This window comes from Strix uralensis, chromosome 20 (assembly GCF_047716275.1).
Source record: "Strix uralensis isolate ZFMK-TIS-50842 chromosome 20, bStrUra1, whole genome shotgun sequence".
NCBI lineage: Eukaryota > Metazoa > Chordata > Aves > Strigiformes > Strigidae > Strix > Strix uralensis.
In genome coordinates, this window is record NC_133991.1 from 12492861 (window position 1) to 12508342 (window position 15482).

The 15482-nt window shown below is 50.4% G+C and overlaps 1 protein-coding gene across 26 annotated transcripts in view; it reads right to left on the bottom strand.

Moving 5' to 3' along the window:
- The window catches only part of MSI2 (musashi RNA binding protein 2), a 255858-nt gene that overhangs the window by 97186 nt on the left and 143190 nt on the right, over positions 1-15482 (bottom strand). For all 26 annotated transcript variants that reach the window (XR_012631757.1, XR_012631754.1, XR_012631755.1 and 23 more), the window contains exon 7: positions 4820-4868. Coding sequence is in view for 21 of the 26 variants with exons in the window: in XM_074890669.1 (XP_074746770.1) it covers positions 4820-4868 (49 nt within the window). In the remaining 5 variants the exon portion in view is untranslated. The remainder of the gene's footprint in view (positions 1-4819; positions 4869-15482) is intronic.

A 15482-nucleotide genomic window follows, 5' to 3' on the forward strand; every position in this document is an offset into this window, starting at 1 on the left:
TCATCTAACCCTCCCTCCTCCTCAGCAGCCCGCTGCCTACGGCGTGTTTGCTCGCTTTGCTGGACACCCCAGCGCAGCCTCCCCCGGCCGGGGACGGCCCGGCGCGGGCAGAGCACCAGGGCCCGGCGGCCGCCCCGTCCCGCGGCGCATTGGTATGCCTTCAGGAGCTCCTTCCACAATGAACTCAGAAGGACATCATCATCGCGCCAGGCTCCCTCCAACCCCCAAGATCAATAACTAATGCTGAACTCCAGATTTTATCTGCACTTGGCAAGGGTAACAAAATAACAGCCCCCTCCTTTTTTTCTTTCCAATTACTAAATCCTTTCAAGACTGACCCAGTAATTTTCAGCTCTATGAAATTTTAGGCAGCGAAGCCAGCGATGAAAGCGATCTTCCAGAGTGTCTGCAGACATTGCGTGTGGTTTTGCTCCCTGTACAGAAGTGCAAAAGTACAGTTCAGGGTACAGAAATAGAGGATTACAAACACTTTCTTTCAAAAAAGAAATGGCGTCTAACTAAGCTGACCCAGAGACAATTGCCTTTTGAAATGCTGGTCCACTGCGCGCCCACTATCTCAACTAAGTGGCCAAGCTAGAAGAACCCTTGCAAGAAGATGCTGCATCCCAATGAAGCTAGGGAATGTTTTACCTACAGTACTCCAAAAATTAACCACTCCTTCACTCACAGATTTTGTAGCCTGCCTTTAACACAGCTAGCCAGAAAGGCAGGAAATGCAATAGCTCTGAGCCTTATTGTCCTTAGGGAACATCCAGGAATGGTTGGACATTAAAAAAGAAAAAGCAGCAGAGGCAACAACACGGTTAGCTTGATGGCATTTTTAATGTTATAAAAGTTACGTGCTCTACTGGCAAGGCATTAAGTTTTACTTCGGGTGGGATCTTCAAGCCTTCCCAAGGTATTAACAAAACTGTTCAACAACGAGCAGTCTTGAAAATCCCTCTTGCTACGTCTGGTTCACTCTGCGCATTTCCACTAACTAGCCGGTGCTGGTCCAGTGCGGGCGAGCGACACGCTACCGGAACACGCGCACACGGGTAACACACACGTGCCAGAATTATGTCAACAAATATTCTCAATTTGCTTGCAAGGAAATTTATCTCGCCTTCTAGCAGTAGGGAGTGAATTTCAATGCTTTTCCTTTCCCGTGCCTACGTTGATTATTCTAGGCATAGACTAACTACAGTAAACCACAACGGATATTTTATCTGCCATTTCTCTTTCCCTTGGCTAATTTGAAGATACAGATTGCAATCCGCAAGTGGTTTTAAGAATTGCCATTAACACTGTTGCTGCATGCTACTGCATTTTAAACATGTTTCCAACACAATCAGAATGTCACAATTTGTAAAATCCTGGGTGATTTTATAAACGATCGATGCGGCAGAACTCGCTTCATCACAACAGCCCACTAGCCAGTTTATTAGCCTGATTAGTGGTAGCTACCTGTACAGAAAAGGAAAAAATGTCAGAAAAGACTGGATAAATTCGAGTGTGAAGATGAAGATGACTCTTTAATCTGCCTTTTACACCTGTTTCTTCCTTCCACCTCTACCTGGCAGAGGTAAAGACCCAGAGCTCAGACTTTCAGGCCTCCCTGGCAGCTGCTCCAGCTGCAGCAGCGCAGCCCCTCGGCACCGGTCAGGCTTCACTCGCTCGCAGGAATTTTATCTAATCCTGGCAAATGAGCAGCGTTGTCCTTCACCCAGCAAAAGGGTAAGCCTGTTCCCTGGGAAACAGCCTCCCAAACAGAGCTGACCCTCCCGGGTGCCAGAGAAGTCCCTTATTTGCCAGGAGCGGGGCCCTGGGCGGCACCAGCAAGCAGGACAGAGCCTGGTGCCGGTGGAGCACAGGGGAGGTGCGGGTAACGTCACCTCCGCCCACGGCACTTGAGTCTGCTTTTGGTCCTTTGGGGCTCTTAGTTCCTCCCCTCTTAGATCTCGTCTGGGAGATTACACAAGGATGCTAATGCGAAGAGAAATGTTATGGCTTGCATGTAGAAGAAACAGGCTACAACCAGTGAAATAAATTCACAGAATTCCTGGGGAAAAAAAGACCTGTTGCCTCTTATCTTCAACATGTATCATGGGGAAAAAAGCCCTTTGTGGAAAAAACAAAAGGTTGCACAGCAGCTAAGGTACCTTCTACATCTACAGCCCTCAACTTCAGCAGTTATGGCCCTTTTCTCCAGGTAAGACAGTGGGAAGATGCTTTTGAAAGAGGAATCCATCCTCTGGGGCTTATCGCTCAGGTTCACACCTGACAGCGGGGCTCCCCAGCGCTCTGTTCCAGCTTCCCCACAGAGCCCAGGGAAGCTGAACTGGAGCTGTTCGAGCAGAGCTCAGCACTAGCAGAGCTCAGCACTAGCAGAGCACAAATGCCAACGCTTCCCGGTGCCCTCATGCCTTGGGAAGCGCTTACGGCAGCACAGTGCCACCGGCGGGGGACAATGGAGGGATCACCTCGAGGTACACGGGGAAGAGACGAGTGTCTTGCTTGCAGGGAGCAGAGGAAGGTCTAACAACTGCTCTAATTTTAATGTCCCTGCAGAGTCTCCTGCCTACGTTGGCAGCAGAGCCCAGGCAAGCCACAGGCTGTCAAAGAGACCCCAATGAGTTTGGTGGGTGGGAACAGAGCTCACTGCAGGTACAGCAAGAGCCTCAGCAGGAACAAAACTCCAGGATTTGGGACATTTCAGCAAATGGAGACTTTCTCCTCCTGTGTCTGGAGCAGAGCCCTTACCTGGGGTCGAGGCAGCTGCTGGGGCCGCCCGGCACTGCCGATGGACTGCAGGACAGGCTGACGTCCCCCAGGACGCCCATGTGGAGCCCCCCCCGTGGCACCAGCCCCTTGGAGAGGGACAGCAGAGACCTACTCTGTGGGGTGACAGAGGCAGAGACAAGAAACTGCAGGTCAGGGCCTGGCAAATTGGGCTGCAAAAGCCTCAAAAGGACAGGGCAGGGAAATGAATGCCAGGATGCACTGTCAGCCTACCCGATGCACACCGTGTAAACTTGCCAGGTTAAGAAACAGTTTAAGAGAAGAAAACAAGGAATACAAACAGACGCAGGCAGAGAAGTCACTGAAACACATTCACAGGGGCCAAATCTGCTGAGTATGTGCCTTGCTGGGACCAGAGCCCCCCGGTACAACTTGAGCCCAGCTGCCAGCAGACCACGTCCGAGCGGGGACGCGGGGCCCTTGTGTCCAGCACAAAAGCACCACGTAACGCAGCTCCTAAATGCAACAAACATGCCAAGATCCTGAATGGAGAAGGGTATTTATGGCCCTTTTAAGGGTGGTTGCAAAGAGAAGGGTGGTTGCAAAGAGAAGGGTGGAAAATTCCCTGGATATAAAAGGAGGTTGTCAGGGGTTGAACTTTCCAAATTATGTAAGAGTTTTGAACACTTGGTTCCTGTTACAAAACTGATGGGCACTGGCTGTTCACATGCCTTCCCTGGCTCGAAGAGCTTATCTTTCCAAGCAAGCCTTTTGCTCGCTGCTGCTGAATTTTCCAGGGTACTCGGATCCCTGACTTCAGAGAGGGATCAGTGCCTGGGGGGGAACTGCTGGAGGGCAGAAATCCTATCCTGGAGGTTTGCCTGACTCACCCAGCCATCCCCACGAACTACTACATTGCTCGTTAAGGCAAATATCAGAGCAGTGAATAATTGGGACAGCGCTGGGAGGTCAGGTCTTCTGACCCTGCCACGGAGATGAAGACGGGGCGAGGTGGCAGCAGTCAGGCACTCTGGGCTGCTCCCCTCTGCCGTTCCCATCGCTGCCCGGCCGGGCCCAGGCTCCTTGACACCTCCACCCCCTAAACAAACAGGCTACACACACCGCCGAGACAATAACCATATCAATCGAGAGAGCCCCCGCAAAGAGGCCGGAGCGCGAAGGGCAAACGACAAACCTCGGGGCTACATGTCCCCGCCGTCGCAGAGGGGTGGAAGCCACGAGCTGCGCTGGCCTCCTGCCCTGCCTCCAAACACGCGCCGTGTTAAAGCGGGGATGCTGGTGGCATGAAATCAGTCTTGTTCGGAGAGGAGGGAAGAGGGAGCCTGTCCCCAGTGCAGTTTCTGGTGCCACTGGGAGAGCCCAGGTACATTTACCCCCTGCTCCAGCTGCCAGGCTGCTCTCTGCCTGGAGCTCAGCGTCTCCGCTGCAGCGATAACTTTTACCACTCACCAAGAGACACGAGAAGCATCATTTATTTCCACTGAAAGGAATGGCCATAACATTGAAAATAATCCTCAGCTCATTTTCACTGAACTGTACAAGCACTGATGAAACCCTGTGTCTCTCGTGAAATATGTGGAGGAAAATTCCTCTTCTGGAGATCCTGCTTATTCTGAGCTACCATCACTGGAGGTAAAAACTCCAGCATGCTTGAAACCCCAGTGGAGGGGCTTAGCACCTTGATTTTCTGGTGTCTCAGCTTAACTGGCCTTATGCCCAGCTTAATCTAATGCTAGCCACCGTGGTACAAACCCTCTGCTTCCCTGCAGCCTCACCACACACAGCTCCGGGGGCTTTACTATCTCCACGGACACCACAGAGCCTGAGAACGGTCCTCCCAGAGATAAGTAGTTAGAGACTGAGCAGAAAAGTCATCTCTAATGAGAAAATCCACATGACGTGGCGCTACACGCCCTTCCTCCGCAGCACCCGCAGGTCAGAGGGATTTAGTACCACTGCATTTAGCCACCGGGTCACCACGTTGACACTGGTTTTTGCTGTGCTCACCATGCAGGAGCTGTCACAAAGTGTGATGTCTGAGCTGCCGTTCTCTTACCTCTATGCCTGTTGGTCGTCTTGTCAAACATAAGCATGGCGTCCTCTACCTGCAAGAGAAGAGGGGAGATGCTGCTTAAACACACCGGCCGCAGGGTTCGCAAAGACACGACAGACAGACTGGGAAGGGGAGACAAAAGCAGGAGCAGCCTCAGCTCGGGTACAAATGGTGCATCAGATCTTGCTTTTGCTCAGTCAGCTCTTCCTTTGGGAAATCTGCTGCTTTCAACCCCCATCCTAGCTGGCATTTGATCTTAAAGTGGAAAAGCGAACATTAAAAGTTTTGTTGCCCTAAAAAGCCAAATATCTAAGGAGCTCTTCCACCTCTCGTCAGTCCCTGGCTGTGCCTCAGCTCAGCCTTTTTCCCTTTTGTAGGGAGATAAGGAAGGGCCAAGAGAGGGATTGTGGATGCAAATCAAGCCCATGACTTCTCCAAATTAGAGTCACTGTCTCGGCTGAGAATTAGGAGGTTTCAAGAAGTATGAGGAGGGTAAAATCTGGTCAGCCAAGAAAGGTATTCAGAGGTTTTCAAAAGGCCTTTTGAACAGCTAGAGCAAAGAGGGGAAAGGGAGGAGGGAGAAAGTTTAATTCGCATCAGGCTTGGCATTTCCACTTCAGAAGAGAGATGACTGATGAAATGTATTGAAGTGCAACCAAATTGCTTTCAACTTTCATTACTATTTGCATGATTTATTCCACCTCCATTTAATCTGTGCAGCCACACCTAAAATTTTACACTTATTTTAGGAAGATGTTGTGCTGGGGTTTATTTTCCAGCATTATCACATTTTAAACTGTTGCTCAGAGGCTGCAGGAGCTGGGGCAGGTCGGTCCAATATGCTGCAGGAAATGTCTTGGGCAATCTTTCTGAAGAGAAATTACAGACTTGCTATTCCCTGTTGTAAACGAGGGGCTGATGAAAACCTGTATCATGGATAAATTGCAGAAGACGTTGCAGGAAGGGAGAAGATCTTTAAAGAAAGTTGTTTTTTTCTTTAAAGGACTCCACTGCTTGTCTGTGGGGGTGGGTTTTGGGGCTTTTTGTTTGTTTGGGGGTTTTTTAGGGTTTTTTTTCCCACAGTAATTTTTATGATACTTCCAAGTTCTTATATTCTGGCCTTCTATAAATCATTTATTGTAGGTGAGTGACTTACAAGGCAGTTACATGCTCTCTTCACCTGACACGGTGCCACCAAAGGGTCTGCCTTTCACCCCAACCACCCGCGCCCGCTTCCTGCTGACCTCTTCTCTGCTGCCAACACGTCTGTGCAGCAGATCAAGCCAGGGAACTGCTCCAGGTTAAAACGAACCGTGCTGCCCCTCCCAGGTTAGTCTGAAGCCAGAGCAGCTTCCCGGCACGGCTAACCCAACACTTGTGCTGCTGCGGAGGGCAGCCCCTCCTGGGAAGGTGGGACCACTTTCGGTAGCTGTGTCACCTTCTGCTGCCTTAACGTGACCCTGGAATTACAGCAGGATTTGAAAGCTCCCGCCTGGATAAAATTCACGGTTCGGGGAGTGCAGTTTGCCTGTAGTCCTCTTATGCAGGGGAGCACACATCAAGCCTACTTCTGGGCTGATTTACAGTCTCAGCCTTGGCTGGGCAGAGACATATTTTGGGAAGCTGGTAAAAACACGGCTTGAACCTCTCTTAACTATGGGACTGAAACATGTTCCAGGATACAGTAAAAAAATGCAGTGCAGTAAAACTTTACACTATACCTAAACTCATCTAAAAACCTGTCTCTGGTTAACTTGTTCTTAACTTTCTCAAAGTGGTTCACAAAATGTGTTAGCAATGGCCTGAGATGGAGGAGAACAGCATGGCTCCTTGATACCCATCTTGAATGAGATCTAAAGATGCTGATGCACTGAAAAACCCAAACCACATTAAGCCCAGAGCCATTTGTCCTGCTGTCTTTCTTCACTTGGAGGAAGAAAATTCGCAAGGATGAGTAATATCAGAAGGCAGATAAGGACAGAGCTCCCTTCACCCCACCACCACCGCTTATCTCTGCTCTGGGGTTACATTTGCACAGCAATCTTTATTTTTCATTCTCACAGGTCTTGGCCTCACTGGAACCAAAAATTACATGTCACACCTAATGCTGTTTCCCAGAGCGTCGCTGCTTCCTCCGCCCCTGTCCACACGCGTCTGCTGACCACCCTTTCATCCCCTCCTGCAGAAGTTTTAACATGTAACTCTTCCAGTTGTAACCTTTCTGCCTCAAAACCCCCAGCAGATCCCAGAGGGGTCTTGGACACGCTGCAGCACAGACCCCACCAGCCCAGGGAGGTTCCCCGACCCCCGACGCAGAGGCTGCCGCTCTCCTGGCTGGATCCGCACTGACAGGGCTGACATTTCAAAATGACACCTCCTCCTGCAAGGACATGACTGGGGACTTTGAAAAGGCTGCTTGTAGTGCGGTTAGGGGGAGAGGAGAAACCAGGTAAGGCACAACACAACTCCACCCTCACTTCAGCATGGCCACGTCTCAGCCCGAAGCCTCCAGGAGGCTGAAGCCCGAGCTCTGGTGTGCAGAACCCGCTCTCGGGCTCGGCTGGGGCCGGCAGCTGCCCCATGACAGGGCTGACCCTCTTGTGCAGCCTCACCCAGCTCCTCCAAGAGCTGCCATGACAAGAGGAGGGACGGGTCCTGGCACGGGACCAGGCCCTGGGAGGGGTGAGGGACGCTGGGTACCGGTCCTGGGCGTCGCGGGCACCTGCCCTTTCGCTCGCCTCTCCCGCCCACGCGACGCGACACGTCTCGCCCCCCAGATACATGTTCCCTGGGCAAAGAGCGGTTTGTGCCATGTATACTACAGCCCTGCTTGGCTGGAATGATGATCTTGGCAGAGATCTTTCTGATGCAAATAAATCCTTATTAGCAGTAACCAGCGCAGCCCGCATGGGCTGACCCAGGAGGTTTCCACTGTGCTGGCTGGGACCGCAGGGGCGCAGGCGCCCCAGGGTGGGCTCCGTCTCTCCAAGCAACGGCTCCGACTTCTGGGACCCCAGGGAAGGGTCAGCCCCGCCAGTTCAAATCTGAAAACCTGCAAGGGGGCAAGTGGCTCTGCAGCTGAGTTTCAGATGTGGACCAAGCATGCCTTTAAGAAAAAATAATCAGTGGGGTGTTCTTTAAGCCAGCTGGTGCTCTTTCAACAATGCCTAATTGGTTATCTTTTCTGTTTCCTAAGGTCAGAACATTTTATCTCCGTCTCTGCCCTTTCTGCGTTTACCCCACCCTGCGTTATTTTTTAGGGCAGCCATTGTAACAGAAGAATAGCCTCTTTCCTCCATAGTCCGGTGACACAATGAGACTTCTTGAAACCTCCTGAATAGATAAAAGTGCAATGGCAAAGGAAAATTCTATTAACGCTTCGCAAAATAAAACATCTAAGAGCTGGTTAGACAAGCAGGAGAAGAAAATCAATATGGAGAGGGCAGCGCGCTTAGAAAAACTTTTCACCAGTTGCAAAAAGGTGGCGAGGGTATGGGAGGGAGGGGGAGAAAGAAACTTATTAATTCAGAAAGCCCATCAATGGTATGGAAATCTGGCAGAACAGCAAGAACTGAAACTAGAAGAATTTGAATATACAAAGGGCTGAATAGAATGAGAAAACCACACTGCCTCACACACACAGCCCGTTTCTCACGGTTCTCTGTGAATCAAACACAAGTGGCTTGTTCAAGTTTTCATCGAGGAGAAATAAGGGACACAGTCAAGGTAACCGGCAGTAAACCCTGTAGTAAGCAAATTGATCCCTATTTCAGGGGAAGGAAAAAAAAACCCTAAAACCAACCCACAGACTAAACTCAAGTACATTCAGGAGCTGCGACTGTCCAAAAGTTAACCCCCTCCTCCAGCCTGAGAGGCTCCCTTGCTCACCCAATATTTTAAAGATGCTTGAACCACAAGTTTCCCAGGTCTCAACCCAAAACGTGTAACTAGCACCTTGCTTACAAAGAGAAGGAAGTTTTTTCCATGGTTAGAAGCAGGACTGGAAGATGCAGTTGCCACCTCAAGGCTTGGCTGATCACCCAACACACACGGCCAGCTCAGCCCTGTCACCGGCTACCAACGCGGCCTCCTGTGAGCACGTTCTCCGGGCACGGCGGAAAGCACCGCACCAGCAAAGAGCTGAATTTCCCCAGTTCAGGTGTGAGAGGCTGAGCCACCAAGCAGAGAGCCACCTCCCACCCGGCACGCTCAGACAGCACCTGGCAAGCCCAAAATTTGTCTCTTTTCTCAGATGTAGTATGGCTCAGTATGGAGGTTTTAAGGAGCTGATTAATCTGAACTAATTCTGGGCATCAAATGAGAGTGTATTACAAAATGAGCAGTCTTAGCACTTAAGGTAAATTAAAAAAAAAAAAAAGAAAAAAGAAAAAACTTCCCAGAAAATACCAGTTACAAATGGACACTTAAGCCCAACAGACTTCTCCTCAGTCCCAGCATACCCCATACATATATCCAATTCAGACCCAGTTTCTTATATAAAGCCTAACTAATGGGCTTTAGTTTATTTAACTTTTTTTTTTTTTTCTATCCACTTGGGGCTCTGAGAAAAGGAAGGGCTATACCAGTTCATTACTCACTGCCTGGAAGGAGGAATAGGGGAGAATAGGAGGAAAGAAAAAAAACTGGAGGAGCCAAAGGCTTTAATAATCCTAACAGTTCCCAGGGTTATTTAAAATATGCCCAACCAGTTCACAAAAGGCTCCACAGAGATAAATGTATTTGATTTTCTTCCACTTTAATGGAGGCATACATTTAAAGCAACAAAACCAGGGTGACCTAAATAAAATGGCTATTAATTGTACTCAGAAAGGCTCTGAATTTAATGCAACTGATCCAGCCCAGCACAAGAACACACGGTATTCGCCATTCATTCCTCCCCCTTCCTCTCCAGGATTTTCAACTCCTCTCTTTTCCACGAGACAGTCCCGAGCACTCAGAGATGATCAAACCTGGCGCCTGCCCATCGCCGCTCACACCTTAACGAGCAGGCGAGTCCTCGGTCGCGCCTCAGCAAGCTGCTGGAGGACAGAACGGGAGCACGGGGCTGCTGCCGAGAGCCGCGATGACCAAACTGGGATGTTTTCTGGAAAATTTCACATCTGGTCTTGTATTTCTACAACGGCAGGATACCCGCACGGACCGGCAAACCCAAGCGGTGCTCCACGTACACGCAGCCTGTAAAGCTGATGTTTATTTACAGGGGGCCTGTATGTGTGCCCAGGAGCAACAGCAGCCACTGTTTCACAGCTCCAAGTTCTTTTTTTTTCTTGTTTGAATCAAGTTTGCTCGTTGAGTAAAACCTCCACGGGGAAACTACCAACTCCCATAACTCTACCAAACGTCACACAACAGTCTTTATGCCTCACGCTCCTCCTCATCCAGCCCAGGAAAGTTTCTCCTGATCCAAAACCTGAGTTTCCGACATGTCCAGAGCAGGTTGGGATGTTCCTGCGTTCCCCACATCCCTGGGGATGGAGGGGCTGTTTGTTTCCAACACTCCCCAGCAGATTTGATGCTACTTTCTCCATCCCTTCAAGGTAAAGCAGAATTAGGGCAGACAAATGAAATAACGCACTGTAATCAAACGCCATGGCAATTCAGATCGGGTCCTGGGAGAAAAGAAATTACAGAAGGATGACATTCAGCTACACCCAGCTGGGTTGTGTTTCTATCCCCTCCGATCCCTGACTCGTAAGCTTTACAGGTCTATCACTTATTCTGATCTCCCAAGAAAAGTGTGCTGGATATTCTGGTCTAATTCCTCAAATTATTTATACACACTGCACAACTCCTCCAATATTTTGCTTTCTGAAGCAGAAAAACCTCTTAGCTGCTAGTAAACTGTCAGGTGCTATTATTTTAAATGCGCATGTGAAATCTAAGCGCCAGCAATGTGCTTCTGCAGATTTACAACCTCCCCCCACATAAATTAAGACAAATGCATATCACATGCCAGACAGTTAGAAAAAATGGTTCCCCTGCACCAGGCCTCTGGGTTTGATTGCAACGGAATTAAACAAAGAAACAAGTATTTTAACCTTTTCCCCTCTTTCTGTCAAGCATGGCCCCCTCGGCCCGCTCGCCATCGCCTCGGCAGGGCCATGGCCCAGCGCAGACGGCCACGGTGGCCCACAGGCCCCGAGCTGGGCCCCGCTCCACCACCCCACCCCGCTCAAGGGCTCTGCTCCCGCCAACGGCTGCTCTCAGCCAGCGCGCCAGGGAGCGAAGCGGAGACCTCCGGGGCTGAAAGCAGCTTCCCTCAGTAGCCCTGGCTTCCCGGGAGAGATTGGGATCCTCTGCGGGTCAGGCACGGTTTGTGTCGTGCTCCCCGGGGGGCTGGAGACACGCAGCGAGGTCCCTCACCGAGCGCTTCCCAGTGTTTCGCAGCGACGACTCACCAACCGAGGACTGACATATTATGCACCAGGATAATAATCAATGCCATACTGTGCAAGAACAAATTCCAGTGCTAGCAATTTTTCCCCCCAGCAGTCAAGTCTTTAAAAAGTCTTCTTCAGCAATTATAGCTAATAAAACTACAATTTTATTCAACACACACATATCATTGTAACTAATTTTGCTCCATCAGGACTGAAATTAAAACAGTCATTCAATCACGTTAATCTCAGGGCTTGCTCACCAGCCGTGACATGGCAAAGAGCATCCCAAATGCTTGCCAAAAAGCACAGTGGCTACTCTTGAACTTCAAAATGCTCCTGCAAAACACCAACGTGCTACTCAACGCTTACTCTACCAAGGGGGATGTAAGAATGACTAATGCTCTCCAGAAAAAACAGCTTTCCACAGCAAGAGAAATTAAATATGACTCCATAGGTGATTTCTCATGAATTCCCTCTCTGGCATTAATACCACGAAGTATTGATGAAAGCAAGGCTCTTTGCCATGCTCAGATCAAGTTATAAACTCTACAAGGACTCTTGGAGTTTCCCTTTGACCTGCTGTCTTGGCTGAGAACTTCCCTTGTCCCCATCAGATTCCCAGCTCACGTTAGCCAACACCATTGACTGGGAAGACAAGGGTTTTGGAAAAAAAAACCCCAACACAAAAAACCTAAACAACAAACAAACAGTTCAGAAACATAAAGACAGTTCATTCTTCAGCATCAGCGGCTGCTGTGGCACTGCAGGACCAGAGAGAACAAGACGGAAAAGAAGCAAGGCCAGAGCCAGCGAGGTGGTGTAACGTCAGCTCGGGTTGATAACGACCTCCAGCCAGCAGAACGCCTGGCACCGTATCACCCCCCAGGGACGTTTCTCCAAAGGTACGATACACCCATGCAGCCAGGATCACCACCAGAGACAGGCACCGGGGTCCCTGCAAGAAAATAGGGACGCAGAACAAACCGCTCTTGGAGGCAGCATTACCAACTCATCATTGTGGTGAGGCAGCCCTCATCTCCCCGTTCCCTGGGACACTGGGTACCCCGGGGATGCCTTTCACAACCACATCAAGCTTAAGACAGCAGTGACACAGAGAGCCAGGACCATCCCAGGGCTACCCGCTCCTTGGCCGCAGGGCACGTATGTGTTTGCTACGCTTTTACAGAGACAGAGCAAGGCAAGCCTTGGGCTGGATCCGATCTCCGCAATCAAGTCCTGCAGCCAGGTCTAATTGCCCAGAACAATTTATGCCTGCCAGCACACAGGCAGCTGTCCCCCGGGTCTCCTTAGCTTGACGGGAAAATAGGTTCCAGCGCTGCATTTCTGAAACGGAGTAAGAGAGTCAGAGGAGCCAACACCGACACCACGTCTGGGAGAGCTCACAGGAGCCAGAGAGACATCCCCAATCCTCCTGCCCTTCTCCCAGGCCAGCAGCGCTGCAGCTCGTAAACATACAGCTGCAGTTCAGCACTCTGAGATCCCGACGGAAACGGGCCCAGAGGGCACACGTGGCCACCCTGCAGCCAGAACCCGAGACTCGACTCCACGTGGTCACTAGCAAGTGAACAAACCCCAAAAGATGAACTAAGAACAACTTGCTAGATGCTGTGCTACTCACAGCCCTGCATCGATGGAGATTTGCACCAACAAACTTAAAATTTCACTGCAGAAGAGCAGCACCTTTTGCTGAGAAGGGACAGAGACTTGGCACTGCCCAGTGCCCAAGCGCTCACGGCCTCGGTGGTCGCCAGGTCCCCCAGTGCCACCGTTCAGGATCTCCTACGTGGCTGAAATATCTCTGGGTGACAACAGAGATGGCAAATGCTGTGGACATAAAGCAAGAGCTGCCACAATGACCCTTTTTTGTATCCACCGGTGCAGCACACACACTGGCCTGGCCACAAATGGCAGTACCAGAGCACTTCTGGGTTAATTCTCCTCAGGATGCCGCGGCAAGGCAGGGACACACCACCCCTCCGCTGCTGGACAGGAGCCAAACCCGGCAGCCAAACCCGTCTCTCCTGCAGCATTAAACCACCTGCAGCCAAGCAGGTCCCGCGGTGGCACCACTGAGAGTGGCTGCTCTGAACCGAGAGGCCAATGCCCACGTCTGGCCCAGCAGATGTGCCACACCAGCTGAAACCAGTCCTGCACTGGCGGGTTTTTGCCCACTGATGGGATTCGAGGTAAGGGCAACCCGAGCTGCGGCTGGAGCCGGCTCTGCAGCCTGGGGCAGCCCCAGAGAGTGGCTGCAGAGGATAGGGACGTGGGGGACAGCGGCGGGAGGACCCCCCGCTCCCAGGGGCACGTCTCTCTCGCGGCAGAGCCGCTTCCCTCTTCCCTCTCCAGCGTTTCAGATGTCTGCCACCACACACAACCACAGCCCCCACCCTCGACAAGCCGCTTTCCTTAAAAAAAGCACAAGCTAACCTAACAAAGGACAGAAAGCAGACGTCCACACTTGTTGCTGGAAGCAGACTGATCTAATGCCGCATGATACACATGTTTACACAAAGCTGTAGCATTTGGTTAACAAAATGGATTTGTGAATTAGAGCAGTGGCTCCACCACTGCTATAATAAAACTCCAATCTACATTTCTGTCAGAAATCGGTGCCACAGAAATTTCTTCTGTGATCAAAGTTGCTCCCCGTCTCATACTGTAGCACAGACCAATTGATAACTTTAAAACATATGTCAACAGCTAAAAACCACTTTAGTCTGCGTTAAAAAGCAAGAGAAGGAGCATATTCTGATCTCGTTCAATCTGAAACCAGTGTTAAATCACAGAGCTCCCACCGCCGCCCTGCGCCAGAGAGGCAACTACAGAGTCTAGTTCAAAACATCTGCTGGAGAGCCTCCAAACTCTCTTACAGACATTTAATTCACCCTGCCTCAAAACATCTTTGTGTTTTACCCATCTAATAGACAAGGAAGAGGGTGGGACTAGAAGGGAAATTAAGCTACAGGCATTTTAAGTGACCCGTATGTGGCCCCAGAGCCAGTCACGACCCTGGAAATCGTTGCCTTCGGTTCCCTGCCGGCGTCAGCTCTATCTCCCACGTGTATCCTTCTCTGTCTATTTATTCAAGACATCCCGTCTCCCTGACACGTGCACATGCATATGCACATATCATGCATTATTTTCTACAGATTTCCCCAACAACTGAGTAACTTTTGGTAAGTGTTTTCTTGTGAGATCCACAAACAAATGAAGAACCTGAGCTCCACCCGTCCTGCTCCAGCCCTGCCCCCTCACTAGCTGCCTCAAGGGGTTATCACCAGACAAAAACATAAGACAAACACACAGAAACTGTGCTTTTTAAATGTGTGCACAATAATTTAAAAATATTCTGTTTGGCACTCACATGGGAGCCATTAGGGTTTACGTGTTTAAGCTTCTACTGCAGAAACACAGGGGAACTTTTACTCTTTTGAAAGCAAATGCCGAGAGCTCCACGTAACCACATCACTCAAACTGACACTTAAATATATCAAACATCACAAGAGTCACGGCACAACCACGAGAGCCGACAACACTAAAGTTCATCTTGGCTCCTTCACTCTACGAGGTGCTCTCAGGACGAGCCTCCCCCCCCAGAAGGTGCTGCCGGGCAGAGCCAGGGCCACGCTCCTCCACGCTGGCGGCACGGAGGCGATGCCACCTCGGGAGCACTGGAAGAACATTGCTCCTTCAGCATTTCAGCCAGCCAGGTGCAAGGCGGTTTGTGATTTTACTTTCACGGAACATTAGCTGCCGTCAGCAGAAATAATTCTTCCTCCCTTCAGAGTGCTCGTTTGCATATTAGCACTGCAAAGTTGCAATCTGTTTTCTTTTCCAAACAATACTTAAGAGGTGCTGCCCATTAGGCCTGGCCAGCGCAGATTTTGGAAACCATGAGACTGGGAAAAATTCCATCCCGAGGAGAGGCAGCTCCTGGTGAACACACGGACAGCCGACGTGTATCCATCCCCCCTTCTCTCCTGAGGGGCTTCAGCCACACCGAGCAATACCACCGCCTGAAAAGCCAACAAAAGTAAACATCTGTCCTCCTGCCTGGGCTGCAGCGAGAGGGACATTGTCATTTAATGTAATTACAGCATCAGTTCAAGCTCTGCCTCTCTGTTTGCTTTCCAGCCCCAGGATGTGGCTCCCAGACCAGGAGGGCACGTGGCATTTTCCACACCAGAAACTCAGGTTTTACAGCTGTGGAGCCAACTAAAGCCCAAACTGGCTTGGACCCG